This window comes from Rhineura floridana, chromosome 1, assembly GCF_030035675.1.
Source record: "Rhineura floridana isolate rRhiFlo1 chromosome 1, rRhiFlo1.hap2, whole genome shotgun sequence".
NCBI classification, from domain to species: Eukaryota; Metazoa; Chordata; class Lepidosauria; order Squamata; family Rhineuridae; genus Rhineura; species Rhineura floridana.
This window is the reverse complement of record NC_084480.1, coordinates 173,512,448-173,532,971: the sequence shown is the minus strand read 5'-3', so window position 1 is coordinate 173,532,971 and position 20,524 is coordinate 173,512,448. Positions and strand designations below refer to the sequence as shown.

General features: G+C 42.4%; 2 protein-coding genes across 2 annotated transcripts in view; both read left to right on the top strand.

Annotated features, from left to right (window-relative positions):
• Positions 1-20,524, top strand: part of LOC133365089 (protocadherin beta-16-like) — a 93,903-nt gene that overhangs the window by 5,670 nt on the left and 67,709 nt on the right. The window lies entirely within an intron of this gene.
• Positions 2,277-4,896, top strand: LOC133388088 (protocadherin beta-16-like). The gene has a single exon (XM_061634269.1). The coding sequence runs from the start codon at positions 2,436-2,438 to the stop codon at positions 4,881-4,883; it is 2,448 nt and encodes an 815-aa protein (XP_061490253.1). The 5' UTR covers positions 2,277-2,435; the 3' UTR covers positions 4,884-4,896.

The following is a 20,524-nucleotide window of genomic DNA, read 5'->3' as shown; positions in this document are numbered from 1 at the left end:
CCACAGAACCGGGTCTGTTCGCTGTGGGGGCCCAGAATGGAGAAGTGAAAACCATGAGGCCAGTTAGCAGTCGAGACGCCTTCAAGCAGAATCTTATCGTGGTAGTCAGAGATAATGGACATCCTCCCCAGTCCTCCTCTGCAACTCTAAGAATTCTCCTAGTGGACGGCTTCTCTGACCCTTACATGAAAAGTGTGGATCTCCCTAAGGATGAAGCAGTAGAGAAGGGAGACCCCAGCCTGACTATGTATTTGATCATTTGCTTGGCTGCCATCTCAACTATCTTTCTCATTTCCATAGCTGTGTTTATTGTAATGAAGATTCAGAAAAGCAAAATGTTCATAGGAAATTATAACTCTGCACCCAATCACCCTGTGGGACCTAATTCTCAAGACAACTGTGTGGATTCTGGTACTGGAACACTTTCCCAGGCTTACAACTATGAGGTGTGCTTAGCTGGTGGGTCCCTGAACAGCGAGTTCAGGTTTCTCAGGCCCCTATTTCCTGTTTTTTCAGTGGAGCCTTCTAACTCTCAGTTGAATCCAATAAGCTCAAATGTTTCTGAAGAAGTCCCCAGTCATGAAAAAAAAAGTCAGCATATGATCCAGGTGAGAGTATTGCTTGATTACTTTTCATATATTTAATTTGTAAATCTATAATGTTTGAAAATCTAACAAAAGCATATTGGCAGTTATATAGAGCAATTTATCTATGGTTTAATCACACTGAATCAATTAAGCAAGCATGAATGCATATAATCTGAATCAGAGCTTGGAACTTTTTTGAACTACAACTCCTATCAGCCCAATCCAGTGGCCGTGCTGGCTGGGGCTGATGGGAGTTGTAGTTCAAAAAAGTAACTTTTCCAAGCTCTGATCTGAATGAAGGGTTGAAATGCTTCATTCTCCCCGCCTTTTATTCCTTTTCTCAGCATATCTCTTGATTTCAATATATTTGTTCCTGGTTCTGCATAAGGAAACAATCCATCTAATGAGTAACTATGTTATCTTATATCGAGTATAATCAATTTATATACTACTCTTCATCTTTCATGTGGAAGGTCTGCCTGCCTGGCAGCAGCCAGAGCTCTCCAAACAGTCGAGTAGCATGAAAATGAATCATATTCTGTGGGAACAGGAAAGGCAGCTTGTGGGAACATTTGGGCCTCCTGGCCATATTGCCACACTCAGGAGTTGAGAAGAAGGGCATTCATGCACTCGTAGGAAAAGCCGTTCCCAACCTTGCTGGAAATGTCTCTCAAAAGCTTCTGAAGATTTTTGGGGGGGTTATAGAAAGTCCACCTGCAAAAACTTCTGTTGCTTTCTTGGTTTGCCCAATCCAGCCAGTAGAGCACCTCTTTGCAGCCTTCCTCACAGGAACCTGAGGCACTGGCACCGAGAACAGCCACAGGTTGTGGAATGCACTGCATAAATCAGGTGTGGAGAACCCCTGGCCCTCTGGATGCTGCCAAACTACAACTCCCATCAGCCCCAACAAGCATGGCCAGTGATGATGGGAGTTGTAGTTTCAGAGGCATCCGAAGGTCCAAAGGTTTCCCACACCTGACATAAATTGTGGTCACATCCACACCATGCATCCAAAGCACACTTAAAGCATGTGGCTTCCTCCAAAGAATCCTGGGAATGTTTTACAAATGTTTTATAAAATATGTTTTGATGTGTGTTCTTATATTGTAATGGCCATTGGCTAAAAACAATAACAATAAAGTAAAATTACTACTCTAAATATTCTTCCCAAATTACATTATCGTTATAGAAGGCAGAGGGACTTCACCATCATTTGGAAGCATAAGTATTTGCGTCTTTTAACTAGAACAGAGTACAGAGCTTGGAAAAGTTACGTTTTTGAACTACAACTCCCATCAGCCCCAGCCAGCATAACGCTGGCTAGGGCTGATGGGAGTTGTAGTTCAAAAACGTAACTTTTCCAAGCTCTGAAATACATCTCTAAAAGTTCACATCAACACCAAGCATTTAAGCTCATTTAAAGCACCTTTAAAATACATGGCTTCTCCTCAAGAACTATAGTTCTCAAACTAGCTTGTTAAGGGAGCTGGGAATTGTAGCTACAGTTCCCAGGATTTTTTGAGGGAAGCAGTTTGCTTTAAATGTGTTTTAAATGTATGGTGTGAATAGTGTGTCCATTGACGTTTGAGGATGAGAAGCACACGGCTCTAACATATCCACATGGTGGCAGTATACACAAACACATTAATTGAAACCTCAGAATTTTGTTTTCTGAAGAAACACACCGGAAGTGTGTCTGCATCTGCAACAAGAAGACAGCTAGTTTTTGCCTATGATAAAGAAATAAAAAATCAGCAACACCGCAGCACCAAATTTATTTCCTCCTCAGCCACAGCCACTGGATGCTTTATTTTTTGTCCAGAAATTGTAAAGCAAGAGCCTAGAACTATGGGAGACTGCTCCAGGAGAAAACAAGGTCTGTATCTTTTTCTTTTCCTCTGTCTTCCTGGAGCGTTATGTGTTTCAATTCACTATTCTGTGCCTGAAGAAAAGAAAGGTGGGTCTCTGGTGGCTAATGTGCTAGAGGATTTGAAATTGGGAATAGGAGAGCTTTCAGTTCGCAGAGCCCAGGTAATTTCCAAAAGTGCTAAGCAATTTTTCCACCTTGATACCCACTCTGGGAATCTGTTGATAAATGATAAAATAGACAGAGAAGCTTTGTGTGGCCAGACTGATCCTTGCTTACTTCTCTCCCAAATTGTGCTGGAAAACCCCTTGGAGCTCTACAGTATTGTAATGAAGATAGAAGATGTGAATGACAATACTCCCAATTTCTCTAAAAATAAATTTGAACTGGAAATTCCTGAGAATGTCCCTACAAATACACAATTCCCCTTGGAATCTGCCCAAGATGAGGACCTGGGGAAAAATAACATCGAAAACTACACACTCAGTCCCAATGAGCATTTCCAGCTCAGTGTGGAAAGCAACATGGATGGAAGTAAATATGTGGATCTTGTTCTGGTGAAACCACTGGACAGGGAGAAGGAACGATACTTTGAACTAACACTCAAGGCTGTTGATGGAGGAGTGCCACAGAGAACAGGAACAGCTCGAATAAATGTTAACGTTCTGGACAATAATGATAACTTTCCTCAATTTACTCAGCTTGAATATAAAATTAAATTAAAGGAAAACAGCCCACAGGACACTCTGGTCTCCAAAGTGAAAGCTACAGATTTAGATTTTGGTTCAAATGCACAAATCACCTATTCACTCCACCGAGTACCTGAAAAAATACACCATTTGTTCCATTTAAATGAAATTACTGGGGAAATCACTGTTCTTGGACATATTGATTATGAAGAAGAAACAAACTATGACATGAACATCAGAGCAACAGATGGCGGGGGTCTTTCTGGGCACTGCAAGGTCCTGGTAGAGATTGAGGATGTGAATGACAATGCCCCAGATGTGTCAATCATATCCAGCACCAACACCATACAGGAGGATTCTCCTCTGGACACAGTGGTGGCCCTCTTCAGTACCACAGACCAAGACTCTGGAGACAATGGAAGGACTGTGTGCTCAGTGGAGGTGAACCTTCCCTTTGTGTTAAAACCTACTGTGGATAACTATTACCAGCTTGTGATCCAAAGTCCCCTGGACAGGGAGAAAGTTGCTGAGTATAATATCACCATCACAGCCATTGATCGGGGCTCTCCCAGGCTCACTTCAACAAGAATTATTAATGTTCAAATTTTAGATGTCAACGACAATCCTCCACTGTTTGAAAAGTCTTCATTTGAAATGCAGATACAGGAAAATAATATCCCTGGATTGCTAATTGGCTCAGTCCATGCTGCTGATCTGGACACGGAACGGAATGCCAAAGTCACCTACTCACTTTTGCCCGGGAAGATTGTTGATGGTCCTGTGGCCTCTTACATCTCGGTCAACTCTGAAACTGGAAATTTGTATGCCCTCAGATCTCTGGATTATGAGGAGATCAAAAATTTCAATGTGACAGTGAGGGCTACAGATGGCGGGTCTCCTCCCTTGAGCTCAGAAGTTATTGTCGAATTTGTTGTCACAGATGAAAATGATAACGCTCCCTTCTTCCTCTATCCCCTTCAGAACAGTACATCGCCCTGCAGTGAGTTGGTCCCCAAGTCGGCAGAGGCCGGTTACCTGGTGACCAAGGTGATTGCTGTGGATGGAGATTCTGGTCAAAACTCCTGGCTTTCCTATGAGTTGCTGAAGGCCACAGACCCTGGCCTTTTCAGCATAGGAGCCCAGAATGGAGAAGTGAGAACCAGGAGGCCCCTGAATGAGCGAGACACAAGCAAGCAGAGACTCATGATAGTGGTGCGAGACAATGGGCTCCCTCCCCAGACCAGCACTGTAATGCTCAATGTCCTTCCAGTGGATGGCTTTTCAGAACCTTATATGAAGGCTGTGGAGGTTAGTAACCAAGAACACGAAGAAGATGGGACCTTGACCTTGTCTTTGGTGATCTGCCTGGCTGCAGTCTCCTTTGTGTTCCTAGTTTGCATTGTTTCATTTATTGTCATCAAGATCTACAAGAAGGATCCCAGGGGAAGTTTTATCGCCGCACCTCCTCACTTCCCACCTGCCAGGCCTGATATCCCAGAAAACTGCACCGATTTTCAGAGTGGGTCACTTTCCAGGAGTTACCACTATGATGTTTGCTTAACTGGTGGGTCCCTAAGCAGCGAGTTCAGATTTCTCAGGCCCCTCATTCCTGTTTTTTCTGTTGGGGACCCAAACATCCCTGTGAACCACAGGATGCCTTCTTGTTCCCAAGATATTCCTGATGATTTGGAGAGCAGAAAATCAATGGAACAGGTGAGAGAGAAGGGTATGTTTTTTTAAGTCTCAGTATACCAGAAAAATTAAAACAGGTCACAATGACATTGGGAATGCTTGTTGTTAGTCACATCTGTTTGTTTCTTCATATTTGCCTCCTTGCAGTGCCCTATGTTGATTAACTACATAGTGGCTAGAGAGTGAGGCGCTCAATTTAAATATGTTCTGTTTATTTCATTTCTATTTGTGAAATTTAACCGGAAACCTTCATCTGCTTTCTTCCTCATTTCTCTCCTACTGCTTCTTTTTTATCCCAGTTTCTTCCCCTATTCTGTGTCTTTCTTCTTTAACAAGAAAACCCTGCTGTTTTAGTCTAATTTGAGTTTTTCCTTGCCTTTCTGTGCTTTATAGGGGCTGTCTCTGTTTTATTCCTGATCTCCTGCCATTGTTCCTCTTCTTCTTCTACCCATCATTCACTCAAATTTCTTCTTTCAAGCCCATTCATCATTCTGGGTGCCTTTCTTCATCCCTCCTGCTTTCTGAGGTCCTCTCTCTTAGGACCCTTGCCATGGACCGTCTCTCCACAGAAGATGACCCAAGAGTTTGTGCATAATAACAACTGCTGCTTGTACACCAGTGTGTTACGGAAGAAACTAGTAAAGCATGAGTGGTAATGCCTGCATCTTGAAATGCCTATGTGCATTTATTTATTTACTTAAAGCTTAAAGCATTATTTAACCTGCTCTTCAGCTGAAAAGGCACCCAGAGTGGCTTATATGAGTTTAGTAACAAAAAAGAAGAAGATAATCCCAGGCTTAGAGTCTAAAAGACACAACACAAAAGTAAGAGGTATGCAGAAGGAAATGGGGAGAAAGCAAACCCAAGCACCAATCTGTAAATCTATAACTTTTTTTAAAAAAATTGCTTGAGGGAGAAGAGAGGAGGAACCAAATGAAGCTGATGAAATATAGCTTTGCTTCCCATCTCTCCCACTTCTGCAGCCTGATGGACCAGGGTTCCTAGATACATGTTTTAAAATGCAGATATGTACATAATTTCCTCAGTAATCATTTTTGTTACACGTCTTTATTATTATTATCATCACCCAAAGGTGGGTTACAACAACCTCAAAACATGACATTAAAAACAATTTAAAAACAACCTCAAATCCCAAGATAGGGTGAGTCCTAAAAATACATCTCAGGTGTCAAAGGCCAGGGTAAATGTTTCTGGAAGAAAAACCCTGTTCTATATCTTTCTGATACCTCTATCCTAAGAGTCCCATCAATCCTCAGAACCAACATATGTCAGTTCCCTGTCCTTGTGTTTTACCTTGCCTGCAAAAAGTAAAAACTATAAAGAACACTCCCCCCCCGTATTGTCTGTTTTACCTTTCTGCAAGAGCATACTCAAGGAGGCAGTGAAATTCAAATAAAAATGTGAAATGTGAAAAGCCTACATTTTATCTCCATTTCTTTTTAGTTTGGATATCTGCAAGAGCAAAGGTGATGTTGAGAATTGCTGCTCCACTCCATAGGAACTGTCCTGTGAGGTACTTGTTGTTGTTGTTACAGTAGGGCCCTGCTTATACGGCGGGTTAGGGACCAGGCCCCCGCCATAAAGCAGAAATCGCCGTAAAGTGGAATCCATAGACTATAATGGGGCCGTCGCACGAAAATGACACGAAAACGTTGCAAAATGTCGCAAAAGAGCAAAAATCTGCTTTAAAATGGAAAATGAAAGCCGCCGCATTAGTGGAACGCCGGGAAGCGAAGCGCCAGGAAGCAGGGCCCTACTGTATATGCCTTCAAGTCGACTACGACTTATGGCTACCCTATGAATCAGCAACCTCCAATTGCATCTATCGTGAACTGCCCTGTTCAGATCTTGTAAGTTCAGGTCTATGGCTTCTTTTATGGAATCAAACCATCTCTTGTTTGGTCTTCCTCTTTTTCTACTCCCTTCTGTTTTTCCCAGCATTATTGTCTTTTCTAATGAATCAGGTCTTCTCATGTTGTGTCCAAAGTATGATAACCTCAGTTTCATCATTTTAGTTTCTAGTGATAGTTCTGGTTTAATTTGTTCTAACACCCAATTATTTGTCTTTTTGTAGTCCATGGTATGCGCAAAGCTCTCCTCCAACACCACATTTCAAATGAGTTGGTTTTTCTCCTATCCGCTTTTTTCACTTTCCAACTTTCACATCCATACATAGATATTGGGAATACCATGATCTGAATTATCCTGACTTTAGTGTTCAGTGATACATCTTTGCATTTGAGGACCTTTTCTAGTTCTCTTATAACTGCTCTCCCCAGTCCTAGCCTTCTTCTGATTTCTTGACTATTGTCTCCATTTTGGTTAATGACTGTGCCAAGGTATTGATAATCCTTGACAAGTTCAATCTCCTCATTGTCAACTTTAAAGTTACATAAATCTTCTGTTGTCATTACTTTAGTCTTTTTGATGTTCAGCTGTAGCCCTGCTTTTGTGCTTTCCTCTAACTTTCATCAGCTTTTGTTTCAAATAGTTGCTGGTTTCTGCTAAGAGTATGGTATCGTCTGCATTTCTTAAATTATTGATCCCCTTCAGTTTTCACACCTCCTTCATCTTGGTCCAATCCTGCTTTCCATATGATATGTTCTGCGTATAGATTAAACAAATAGGGTGATAAAATACACCCCTGTCTCACACCCTTTCCAATTGGGAACCAATCTGTTTCTCCATATTCTGTCCTTACAGTAGCCTCTTGTCCAGAGTATAGGTTGCGCATGAGGACAATCAGATGCTGTGGCACCCCCATTTCTTTTAAAGCATTCCATAGTTTTTCATGATCTATACAGTCAAAGGCTTTGCTGTAGTCTATAAAGCACAGGATGATTTTCTTCTGCAATTCCTTTGTCCGTTCCATTATCCAACTATGTTTGCAATATGAACTCTGGTACCTCTTCCTTTTTTAAATCCAGCTTGGACATCTGGCATTTCTCGCTCCATATATGGTAAGAGCCTTTGTTGTAGAATCTTGAGCATTGGGATACATAAAAGTTGTTTTTTTATCCCCCATAGTATTCAACAGCTATATGTTAGTAATAAACATTCCAGTAACGCAATACAGCTAGACACTGAACAGAAGTTTGAAACGAGCCCACCTTCTCTCAAGGAAGGAAGTGAAGAGTCTGAAGAGGGAGAGTTTCAAGACAGTTGACGTGAGAGTGAAAAACAGATGGATTGTTAAATTGATGGCTGGTGGTTAATACTGGATATCTCTGTTAACAATGCACTTTTCCAATAATGATTTGCCTTTTCTAAACTCTTGACTCTGCCTCTCCTATTCCATTGGAAAAGAATTAATATTTGGTGGACAGTTGAAGGTGAAGGAGAAAAGACCCAGGCACTTGATCCCCATCAGAAAGGGACAGCTGAAAAGGCCTCCTGGAGAGTATTATCCTTATGAATGTAAAGCCACTGAGTGAGACATTAGAGAAGTTATCAATACGCTGATGACATTCAAGTCTCTCCTTTTCCTCTACCACCACCAGTGAGGCATGGGAATCCCTGAATAGGCATTTGCAGGCATCAATGATCTGGATGAGGGCTGAAATGAACGTGAAATGCTATACAAACTTGTCACAGCAAACCACCAAGCGATGCCACCCCACAAAAACTCTGACTGAGTTGAGTTCTTGTCCATCTGAGCAGTTCAGTAGATCGCACTGCACAGGTACAGTGGTGTTTTTTTTCACAAACAGCAATTAATCCTCCTGTAAGAGTTTTCAGAAACTCCGGAAAATTAGGAGAAATTGTCAGGGCAAAGCATAAGCCTTTTGAAACTACTTTAGTATGAACAAACACATAAGGTGAGGCCTGCCAGAATCTTTTGTAGCTATCTGACAAGTTCTAGATTGTGCGGAGAGTGAGAACACAGGAAGCTGCCTTGTATAGACTCACAACACTGGTTGTATTACTCTGTATTGCCTGCACTGACTGGCAGCATCTCTCCATGGTTTCAGAAAGGGGTCTTTCCCAGTCATACCTGGAGATGTCAGGGACCGAACCTGAGGTCTTCTGCATGCAAGGAATATGGCCTATCACTGTTATGGCCCTTTCCCATAGTCCAAAGTGCAATCTGATTGGAATTGCATCTGCAGGGTTGTGGTCAGTAGATGACATGGTTGAGCACCGGCTGATTCTCACAACCTGTAATATGATCTATCACAAAATCACCTTGGACATCCTCATCATCATCATTGCAACCTGCTTCCTCACTTGCCCCCCCCCAAAGAGGTGAACAAGTGAATGAGGGTGGTGATAATGAGAAGGAACAGCCACTGCCAACACCTGTTTGCTCCTTACCTCTTTGAGAGCATATAGAAACAATGGCAAGGAAGAGTGACTACAGCTAATTATAACGGTGTGTGGGAAGGATCGCATTAAGGCAGGAGGGCACATGAAGGATGCCTTGTTCAAAACCTGAAGCCAACTGTAGAATTGCTCCACAGATTATGACATGTTAAAACTTCCAGAAAAACATGGCATAGACTTCTAAACATCATGTCTTCCTGCCTATAAGCCACACACATTTTTCTTGTCATCATTTAAAGATTCTGTTGAGCTTTTAGGATGGGTTGTATATATGAATCACCTTAAGAAATTAGAATTGGTTCAAAGAGAGAAAAGGGGACTCCGATTCCTTCTCTTCTCCAAAGTGTGTGTGTATATTTTCAGACTTATCAAGAATCTGTATACAAAGGTTTTTCTAGGCATACTGACCTTTCACATCCCTCACAGAGGCTGAATAAGTACATTCACAAATGAGGTTTGCATCCATCTACAAGCATAGACCTCAGTCACAGTTGCAGCTGGGAATCTCCCTTCCCCAGTACAAACATTTATTTTATCTATGATGAGATTTTAACTTGTATACTGTGTGTGTGTGAGAGAGAGAGAGAATGCTAGGAGGCGTTAGCTACCTAGCTCAGCCTTTCCCAACCAGTGTGCCTCGAGATGTTGTTGGACCACAACTCCCATCAGCCTCAGCCAGCATTGCCAATGGACAGGAAAGATGGGAATTGTGGTCCAACAACTTCTGGAGGCACACTGGTTGGGAAAGGCTGAAGCTGAACACAATCATTTGGGGGCATGATTCAAGTCCCACAGTCAAAGTGAAAGAGGTGGGTGGTGCTTTGCTGAAACAAACAGCAGATGTTACAGGAAAGGAAGATTCATAGTTATGAATCGGGTACTGTGTTATCTGCTGAGAAAAACTCAGCTAAGCATATATTCCCCGCAAATTACTGTCATGCCTTGCTGACAGCTTCCTCTTTGAGAAGCTGGAAGAAGGAATGAGGGGATTAGCCATCACTGACTTTATCTTAACCGATAGAGAAGAGTTTGTCAGTGAGGTCCAAGCTACATGCTGTATTTACGATGCGATTTGCCACTGAGTGAAAACTTTTCTTTCAGAAATAACCAGAGTGGAGCTCTGGCATGGGGCGGGGTAGGGTTTTTTAACCCTTTGCTCACAGTACTGACCCATTGTACACACAGACACACACACACCCTTATTATTTGCACAGGAAAAAAAATCCATTTTGCTCCAATGGGAGCTTTCCCCCACCCAGATAGGATTGTTGGGACTGCAGCTGGGGGCAAAAGGTTAAAGCCCCGTTTACATGCACACACCCATGCCAGGGTCCCAATCTGGCTATTTCTGAAAGAAAAATCTTGCACTCAAATGCAAACCTTGTGATTAATGTAACGTGGTGTGTTACCCACAGATTCGAGTAGTGGGAATGTTTGGGGGGATGTGGATATGTAATGCTGGAATTCTTGAGCCTATGTTAAGCCAAAGGTGAGTATAGTTAAAAGTGTATGTTGGATCTCAAGAAAGCTGATTTTGATAAGCTCAGACATATGCCAGATGGCTAGATATACTAACAGGAAAATGATCTGAAGATGGGTGGGAATTCCTGAAGGAAGAATTCCTGAAGGCACAATAACAGACAATTCTAAAGAAAAATGGTGTCATGTAAAAAAGCTATTGTGTCTGCACAAAAAGGACAGTGAGGAGATGAAAATAAAAAAGACATGTACAAGAAATGGAAGGAAGACCAAGTAATCAAGGAAGGGCAGGTAACCAAGGTCAAACACAGGCAGGTAGCTCAGAGTTCTAGGGTCAGTTGTCAGGCAAACTAATGCTATGAACAAGCTGAAGCTGGTGAGGGATGCTAAGAGGCACAAAATGGCTTTTCCAGGTGTGCTTAAAGGAAGAGGGAGGAAACAGTAGGTCTGCTGCTCAGTAAGGATGGTGAAATGGTTAAGGTGACAAAAAGAAGGCAGATCTGCTGACCTCCAATTTTGCCTTCATCATCTCCCAAAAGGGGAATTGTGTGCAACCTTGCAAAAGGTGCATCACTGATTGGTGTGTGTGGCTCAGGACTGAAGTTCAGGATTGATTAGGAATTGCTCAGGGATTATCTAGCTACTTTAAACTAGTTCAAGTCTTCAGGGACAGATGAATTATTTCCTAGGGCAGTTTCGTTACATCCTTGGGAATTTGCTGATCACTTCTCAGAACTATCTATCGACTTTGAGAAAGCTTGGAGAGTAGATGAAGTGTCATGGGACTAGAGACAGGCAAATGTTGCCCCAGCTTTTTAAAAAAAATTGGAAAGGGGAAGATCTGGGAGACTACAGACAGGTCAGTCTCACTTTGATACCAAGGAAAATACTACAATATATTACAAATGAGTCAGTGTGTAAACATCTTGATAACAATGCAATGATTAGAAGAAGCCAACATGGATTTGTTAACAATAAATCATGTGATAACTACTTATCTCTATTTTTTATCAATGTACTAGCCTAGTAGATTGTAGGGATGCTATGGATGCAATTTATCTTGACTTTAGCAAAGCATTTAACAAACTCCACAATCTTTTGGTTAGTAAACCACAGATATGCAAGCTAGGTGATCAGGTAGATTCACAGCTGGTTGAAAAACTGTAATCAAGGAGTGCTCATCAACGTTTCCTCATCAAACTGAAGAGAGGTTTTGTAGGGGGTGCCTTGGGGCTCTATCCTGGGCCTGGTACTCTTCCCCCTTATATGCCACCCTGGGCTCTACTGGGAGGAAGGATGGAATATAAATTTAATAAATAATAAATAAAGGATGGTAGCCTTATGAAAGTTGAAGATGACACACAACTGAGAGGGATAGTTAACACCTCCTAAGACAGGAATAAAATTCAAAATAACCTTGACAGGAAGAAAAACAGACAAAATGAAATTCAGCAGAGACATATACAGAATTTTGCATATAGGCAAAATAAATAAATAAATGAAATGCAGTTGGGGGATACATAACTTGGCAGTTTAGTACATGTGAAAAGGATCTTGTAACTGATCACAAACAGAACATGGGTCAGCAGGATTCACCCCCAAAAAGGCAGCAAAGGAAGCAACAGCTATTTTTGACAGCATTAATAGAACCATAATTTCCAAGTAATGGGAAGGAATAGTTCCACTTTATTCTGCACTAGATGGATCTCACCTGGAGTAGTGTCCAGTTTTGGGCACTACCCTTTAAAAATAATATAGACAGAGCAGGTTCAGGGGAAGGCAATGAAGAATACAAGCTGCATGGAAAACAAGTCCTATGAGGAAAGGTTGAAGGAACTGGGCATATTTCCAGGGAGAAGATTGAAGGGGGACATAAAAGCACCCTTCAAATATCTGAAGAGATGTCACATAGAAAAGGGCTAAAATTGTTTCTCTGCTGCCCCAGGGGAAAGGACTTGATTTAATGAGTTTAAGTTACAAAAGGGAAGACTCCAGTTGAACATTGGTAGAAGCTTCTTGATAGTAAGAGCAGTTCAACAATGAAGCAAATTCCCCAAGAGGTTTTTTTGGGAAGGGCTCTCTGTTGTTGGAGCCATTTGTTGGGGATGCTTTACCTGTGGATTTCCTGCATTGATGAAGGGGTTGTAGTAGACCCTTCCAACTCCATGATACACAAGCCTATGATTCCATGTACACAAAGTATTTCTCATTCTGTGTTTTCCTACTCATCAGGGTGTCTTGGTCTATTGTCTAATTTTAATGGATGAGTGAGTAAGTCCAAAGTAAATGAAACACAGGTTATGAGAATACACGTTATGGAATATTATAAACATTTCAAACACTAGTTTTAGAAGATTTTTTTAATGTAGTCTGCTAAGAGCCAATATTTATGAGAGTCATGTCAAAGCTCGAGCACAAGATGGTGCTATTGTACAACACAGAACAAACAATCAAGGAGCAGCAATTGCTCTTGTGAAGGTCTGTAAAGATGACACAAAGGAATCTCAAGGAGAAAAGCAGCAGATCCTCATCACAACCAAATCTTAAGAAATTGTGGAAGGAAGAGGCCACCCTATTTTTTTCCCTAGAATTAACTATAAGAAAAACGATTTTTCTTGCAAACTTGCATTGGACACTCAGCTTCAGCAGCTGCCAGAAAGAGTCACTGTGTTTCTGTGCTGAGAGGAGGAGAGGGTTGGAAAATGGAAGTACATCTTAACAGCAGGCAAGTTTTGTCCTTTTTTCTGTATCTCTATGTAGTAATGTGTGAGTCCTTTCGCTATTCAGTACCAGAAGAAAAGAAAAGTGGGTCTCTGGTGGCTAATGTGCTGAAAGATCTGAAAGTGGATGCAAAAGAGCTTTCTGCTCGGAGAGCCCGGCTGGTTTCTAAATCCTCCAAGCAGTATTTCCAGCTGGATCCTCATTCTGGGGATGTGATATTAAAAGACAAAATAGATAGAGAGGCTCTGTGTGGTCAGAATGACCGTTGCATTCTACTCTCAGAAATTGTGCTGGAAAATCCATTGCAGCTACATAGAATCGAAGTTCAAATAGAGGATGTAAATGATAATTCCCCCAAATTTTCTACAAATCAAATCCTTTTTGAAATATCTGAGCACATTCCAACATATACCCGATTCCCTTTGGAGAGAGCTCAAGATTCAGACAAAGGAGAAAATGCTGTCCAGAGCTATACACTTAGTTCTAATGAACATTTTAGGTTGGATGTTCAAAGTCATAGTGATAGTAGCAAATATGCAGAACTTGTATTGGAGAAACCATTAGACCGTGAGGTGAATCCACAGATTTCCCTTATTCTATCCGCTGTTGATGGAGGGACCCCAAAAAGAACTGGCACAGCACAAATAATCATTGATGTTCTGGATGCCAATGACAATGTGCCTCAGTTTGGCCAATCTGTGTACAAAGTGAAACTGATGGAAAACAGCCCATTGGATACACTGGTCACAAAAGTTGAAGCCAGTGACCGTGATATTGGTTCCTATGCACAGATCACTTACTCGTTCAATCAAATGCAAGAAAATGTCTTCAGTTTATTTAAGTTAAACAGCCGCACTGGAGAACTGACTACTTCAGCAACAATTGATTATGAAGAATACAGTATTTACGAGATGAATGTCAGAGCCACAGATGGAGGAGGACTTTCTGCTTACTGCAAAGTCATTGTGGAGGTTGAAGATGAGAATGACAATGCCCCAGAGGTGGCCATCACATCCATCACCACTCCATTACCCGAGGACTCTCCCCCAGACACGGTGGTGGCCCTCTTCAGTGTCACAGACGCAGACTCTGGAGACAACGGCAGAACTGCCTGCACCACTGAGACAAACCTGCCCTTTGTGTTGAAAGCCACTGAGAATGATTATTACCAGCTTGTGACCCAACAACATCTGGACAGAGAACAAGCCTCCGAGTATAATATCATCATCACAGCCACTGACTGGGGCTCTCCCAGACTCACTTCCACAATAATGGTTTATGTTCAAATTTCAGATGTCAATGACAACTCTCCAGTTTTTGAAACACCATTCTATGGAATGCAATTAAGAGAAAACAATATTCCAGGTCTCCTGATTGGTTTGATCCATGCTGTTGATCTGGACACAGAGCAGAATGCCAAAGTGACATACTCTCTTTTGCCTGGAAAGGTCAGTGATGGCCCCACATCCTCTTACGTCTCCATCAACTCTGAGACGGGGAACCTGTATGCCATTCGGTCTCTGGATTATGAGGAAGTAAAAGATTTCCATGTGACTGTGAGAGCTCAGGATTCAGGTTCCCCTCCACTGAGCTCAGAGGTGATTGTCCGAGTTCACATCATGGATGAAAATGACAATGCCCCCTTCATCCTCTACCCTCTTCAGAACAGCACTTCCCCATCAAATGACCTGGTTCCCAGGGGGGCCGAGGCAGGCTACCTGGTCACCAAGGTGGTGGCTGTGGACAGGGATTCCGGCCAGAACTCTTGGCTTTCCTATCAGCTGCTGAAGGCCACAGAACCGGGTCTGTTCGCTGTGGGGGCCCATAATGGAGAAGTGAAAACCATGAGGCCAGTTAGCAGTCGAGATGCCTTCAAGCAGAATCTTATCGTGGTAGTCAGAGATAATGGACATCCTCCCCAGTCCTCCTCGGTAACTCTGAGAATTCTCCTAGTGGACGGCTTCTCTGACCCTTACATGAAAAGTGTGGATCTCCCTAAGGATGAAGCAGTAGAGGAGGGAGACCCCAGCCTGACTATGTATCTGATCATATGTTTGGCTGCCATCTCAACTATTTTTCTCATTTCCATAGCTGTGTTTACTGCAGTCAAGATTCAGAAAAACAAAAAGTTCATAGGGAATTATAACTCTGCACCTAATTTCCCTGTGGGACCTAATTCTCAGGAGAACTGTGTGGATTCTGGTACCGGCTCACTATCTCGGGGTCACAACTATGAGGTGTGCTTAGCTGGCGGATCCCTGAGCAGCGAGTTCAGGTTTCTGAGGCCCCTATTTCCTGTTTTCTCTGTGGAGCCTCCTAACACTCAGGTGAATCCAAGGAGTTCAAATTATTCTGAAAGAGGCGCAGGTAGTGCCGAAGAAAATCAACATATTTTCCAGGTGAGAATTCTATTTGAATCCTTTCTGTATTTGCCACTTTCTAATGCCGTTTGTTTAATGTTTCTCCCTCCAAATCAATACAACCTAACCCTCAAGTAATTCATCTCAACACATCAGAAAGACTGCTCGAAATGCTCCCCATTTTTTTGTCCCTGCTTCAGAGCTTGTTTGAATTCTGATATCTTTGCTTTTGTTCACTCACAAAGGAACATCATATTGATCTTTCACATGAATTGTGTTGTGTGATATCTTGCATGATGAGTTTATATACCACTATGAATCTCACTCTCCTTGTCTTCCCAAGAGAAGTGGCATACTTTTGTCATTATGGGTTGAAGATGTATTATCCAAACATTGAGAGGGAGAGGGAGAGAATAAACTATTTGGGGAAATGCACAATATTGCTATTGGGGGAGAATCTCCAAGAATGTGTACTTTCCTAGAAGCGGCATATTGAAATATTTCTTCTTTAGGAAAGCATCAGCGTCTCTATATTCGCCTCTGTCACACCAGTTCCAACCTTCCTCTGAAACCCATATACACACCAAGTGAGGTGTGAGGACTAGAGAGAGGGCATTTTCGGTGGCAGCCCCCACTCTCTGGAACTCCCTCCTGTTCGATGTTCGTCATGCCCCTTCCCTGAATGTTTTCCGCCGGGCCTTAAAGACCTGGCTCTTCAGGCAGGGCTATGGGATTTCTGTGGCGAGTTAGTTTTGCTGCTGCTGTTAATTATAGTTCTTGGTTTTAACCTATTAATTATTGTGTTTAATTGTTGTTATATTGTATTTTATTAATGGATTGTACGTCACCTAGAGTGGCCATTTTTTGGCCAGATAGGCGACTCAGAAATAAAATTATTATTATTATTATTATTATTATTAATATTAATATTAAGATTGAACAATTGCCCTGCTTCACTATGGATGGCTGAATCTGTTAATGTTGGTTGTTCTCAGTTTCTCATTTTTCCATTCTCAAGTTCTGATCACCATAGTTCCGCATCAGCTTGCAATTATTTTTTTAAATTTCTCATGAAAGTTTATCAGCATTTTAATGTGCATCTCTCTTAATATACACATTATTGTAGGCATTTGTGCCTAATATAATGCAATTTTGTATGTAATACACATGCATTACTGTGCACTTTTTTTGTGATATACACATTGTTGCAGACTTTTTTTGTTTGGAGAACTGCACTGCAAAATTTGGAGAAATGTGAATTTCAAAGGATGGCTGTGCTTCAATTCATACATAGTCTCAGGAAATGTGAATTACGCAGGTTCACATTAAAATGCAAGAACTGAATTTCTCCCCTGCCTCATGCCTAACAGGCCTGAACAGAAACAGATTAGCAATGAGAGGCTTTCAACAAGAAGCAGTTTTTCATCTTTATGGCCATAGTATCATATTTTTTTCCAGCATTTGCCATCCACTTTCTTAGTAACAAAACAATCTGTTATGATGACATTTTTATTTATTTATTATTTGATTTATATCCCGCCCTTCCTCCCAGCAGGAGCCCAGGGCGGCAACGTTACCAGTAAATTACATTACCATTACCAGTAAATCTAAGCCTTTCCTACTAAGTATATTAGGGCTGGTTCACATGGGACCTGAAATCCGAATTAAAGACTCAGGTTTTTCCATCGCAATGGATTTCCACGGTTCACACACGTCCATCCTCCCTACCTCTAATCTGGCATTCACACACGTTCACGTTCATCTGGTATTGCTGTTTCCTTGTGGCCCAGCCCCCAAATTTACATGTTAACTCCTTCTGCAATATCCATATAGTAGGGCCCCGCTCATACAGCGGGTTACGTTCTGGACCCCCGCTGTAAAGTGAAAACCGCTGTAAAGTGGATCCCATTGACTTACATTGACCAAAATGGCGCCCGGCAGCAAAAAACCGCCATAAAAGCGGAACAAGCGCTGTAAAGTGGGGCCTTTCTACAATTCACAACTGCTGTATTGTAAAGCAAAGCGCTGTAAAGCGGGGCCCTACTGTATTGCTAATGGAGATGGGGAGGGGTGTTTTGGTCAATTTCATGCTAAGCCGGAAGACAGTGTGGGGGGTTGCAATTGACACAAAAAAACTTTTTTCTAACAGTTTCATTTCCTCCACACATATTTAGAGTAAAACCTCTTTTTGTTAGGAAGGAATGCAATGCAATTGTTATAGTGGCAGGAGGGCACCGAAGCGGAGATTTTCAATCAATTTTCAGATTATTATCAGATAGATTTAATCCAGATTTAAAAGTAAAAGCAGCTGAATGTATTCACATTGCCTAAAGTCATGTGATCCGTGCAAATTAAATGGGGCTGCAAATAGTGCCAGATTCACAGTAAACCTCTGTGTGAATGAGCCCTCAGGCACTGAGCAGTCATTTAGCAAGCAATCCAACTTGAGTTGAAGGAGTTGGATGTGGTGGGCTCCCAGTGCCCCCATTCTGGCTGAGCTGTGATGCAGATGGAGAGTCAATGGAAGCTGGTAGTACCCCAAAAACCGGGGCATAGGGGGAGAGGAGTTATGCAGCATCAAAGTTCCCCTTGGAGCGCTCCCAAGGGTCCTGATTCAGCTCAAAGTTCTGCTGGAAAAAAGGCCAGCACAATAAAATTATTCTAATGGTGGTCTACAAGGAACGCCAACTCCCTGGTAGGTCTGTTTGTGGGAGTTAGCTCTTCCCTTCTGGCTCCTACACACAGCTCCCAATGAGCTCCAGGCGCTATTGGATGAAACCGATTATCTAGATCCATTTCAGTCGGGTTTCAGACCTGGTTTTGGCACTGAGACGGCCTTGGTCGCCCTGTGTGATGACCTATATCGGGAGAGAGACAGAGGGAGTGTAACTCTGTTGATTCTCCTTGATCTCTCAGCGGCTTTTGATACCATCGACCATGGTATCCTTCTGGAGAGACTTGCGGAGTTGGGTGTTGGAGGCACTGCTTGGCAGTGGTTCCGCTCCTACTTGGCGGGCCGTCTCCAGAAGATAATACTTGGGGAACATTGCTCGACCCCGTGGGTTCTCCAATATGGGGTCCCGCAGGGTTCGGTCTTGTCTCCCATGCTCTTTAATATCTATATGAAGCTGTTGGGTGCAGTCATCTGGAGTTTTGGAGTGCGTTGTCATCAGTACGCTGATGACACGCAGCTCTACTTCTCCTTTTCATCTTCTTCAGGTGAGGCGGTCGATGTGCTGAACCGTTGTCTGGACGCGACAATGGACTGGATGAGAACTAACAAACTGAGACTCAATCCGGATAAGACTGAGATGCTGCTGGTGGATGGTTTCTCTGGTCAGATGGTGGATACATACCCTGTCCTGGATGGGGTTACACTCCCCCTAAAGGATCAGGTTCGTAGTTTGGGAGTCGTTTTAGACTCTTCCCTATCACTCGAGGCCCATGTAGCCTCGGTGGCATGGAATGCGTTTTACCAACTTCGGTTGGTAGGCCAGCTACGTCCCTATCTGAGTAAGGAGGACCTTACATCAGTGGTTCATGCTCTGGTAACCTCACGTTTGGACTACTGCAACGTGCTCTACGTAGGGCTACCTCTGAAGACGGTTCGGAAGCTACAGCTAGTGCAAAATACGGCGGCCAGACTGCTAACAAGAACTAAGTGGTCTGAGCATATAACACCTGTTCTGGCTCGCCTGCACTGGCTTCCAATATGCTACCGGGCCAGATTCAAAGTGTTGGTATTAACCTATAAAGCCTTATACGGCGCAGGACCACGATACCTGCAGGAACGCCTCTCCCGTTATGAACCGGCTCGTACACTACGGTCTACTACGAAGGCCCTCCTCCGGGTCCCGACCCATAGGGAGGCCCGGAGGGTAGTAACAAGATCTAGGGCCTTCTCAGTGGTGGCCCCCGAATTGTGGAATAGTCTCCCCGAGGAGGTACGCCTGGCGCCGACACTATTATCTTTTCGGCGCCAGGTTAAAACCTTTCTCTTCTCTGAGGCATTTTAATCTAAGTTATTTATGTAAATGTTGTAATTGGTATTTTAGATGATGTACTTTTATATTTGTTATATTGATCTTGTAATTTTATTATTGTATATGTTTCTATGTTTGCCGCCCAGAGAGCTGTTTGCTAGTCGGGCGGGATATAAGCTGAATAAAATAAATAAATAAATAAATAAGCCTGTGTTTAGAAGGGCCAGAGGCTTCTTAGTGGCAAGTGGATGGCGTGGAATTTTCTGCTGCCCCCCCCATTGGCTACCCAAGTTGGATTGCTCTGCCCATGAGGAACATAGAATCCTAGGGAGGTTTTTTTTAAATCAAGTTTCAGTTTATTAAGTCTAGAGACCCTAAACATCAAAAACAGTATGCTTATTAAGACAACCACAGCAGAAAACAAACAAAAATAAGATTCATGCTAATAAACTGTTCCTTTTAAATTAAGGGTATAACAAAATCCATGCACATTAATATTATAAAATCCATGATCAGAAATAGCTAAAAATACAGATAAATTTGACTCAGAACTCATCTTCCTTTTAATAATTGTGGCCTAGGTTTTATTGCTACATCAAGGCACTTGGCTATATTCCTTCTAATTTTAGGTTTGGAGTCTGCTATTAAAATTGAAATATAGATTTATCTAAGTTCCCCAAGTGTAGAGAAGGTACTAGTGAGATAAACTGGGATCTTATATCCTTATCAAAATTACAGTATGGGAGACCATGGGCTAATATATTGACTGAGCCACTTTTGCATTGACAAACTCTCAAGAGCC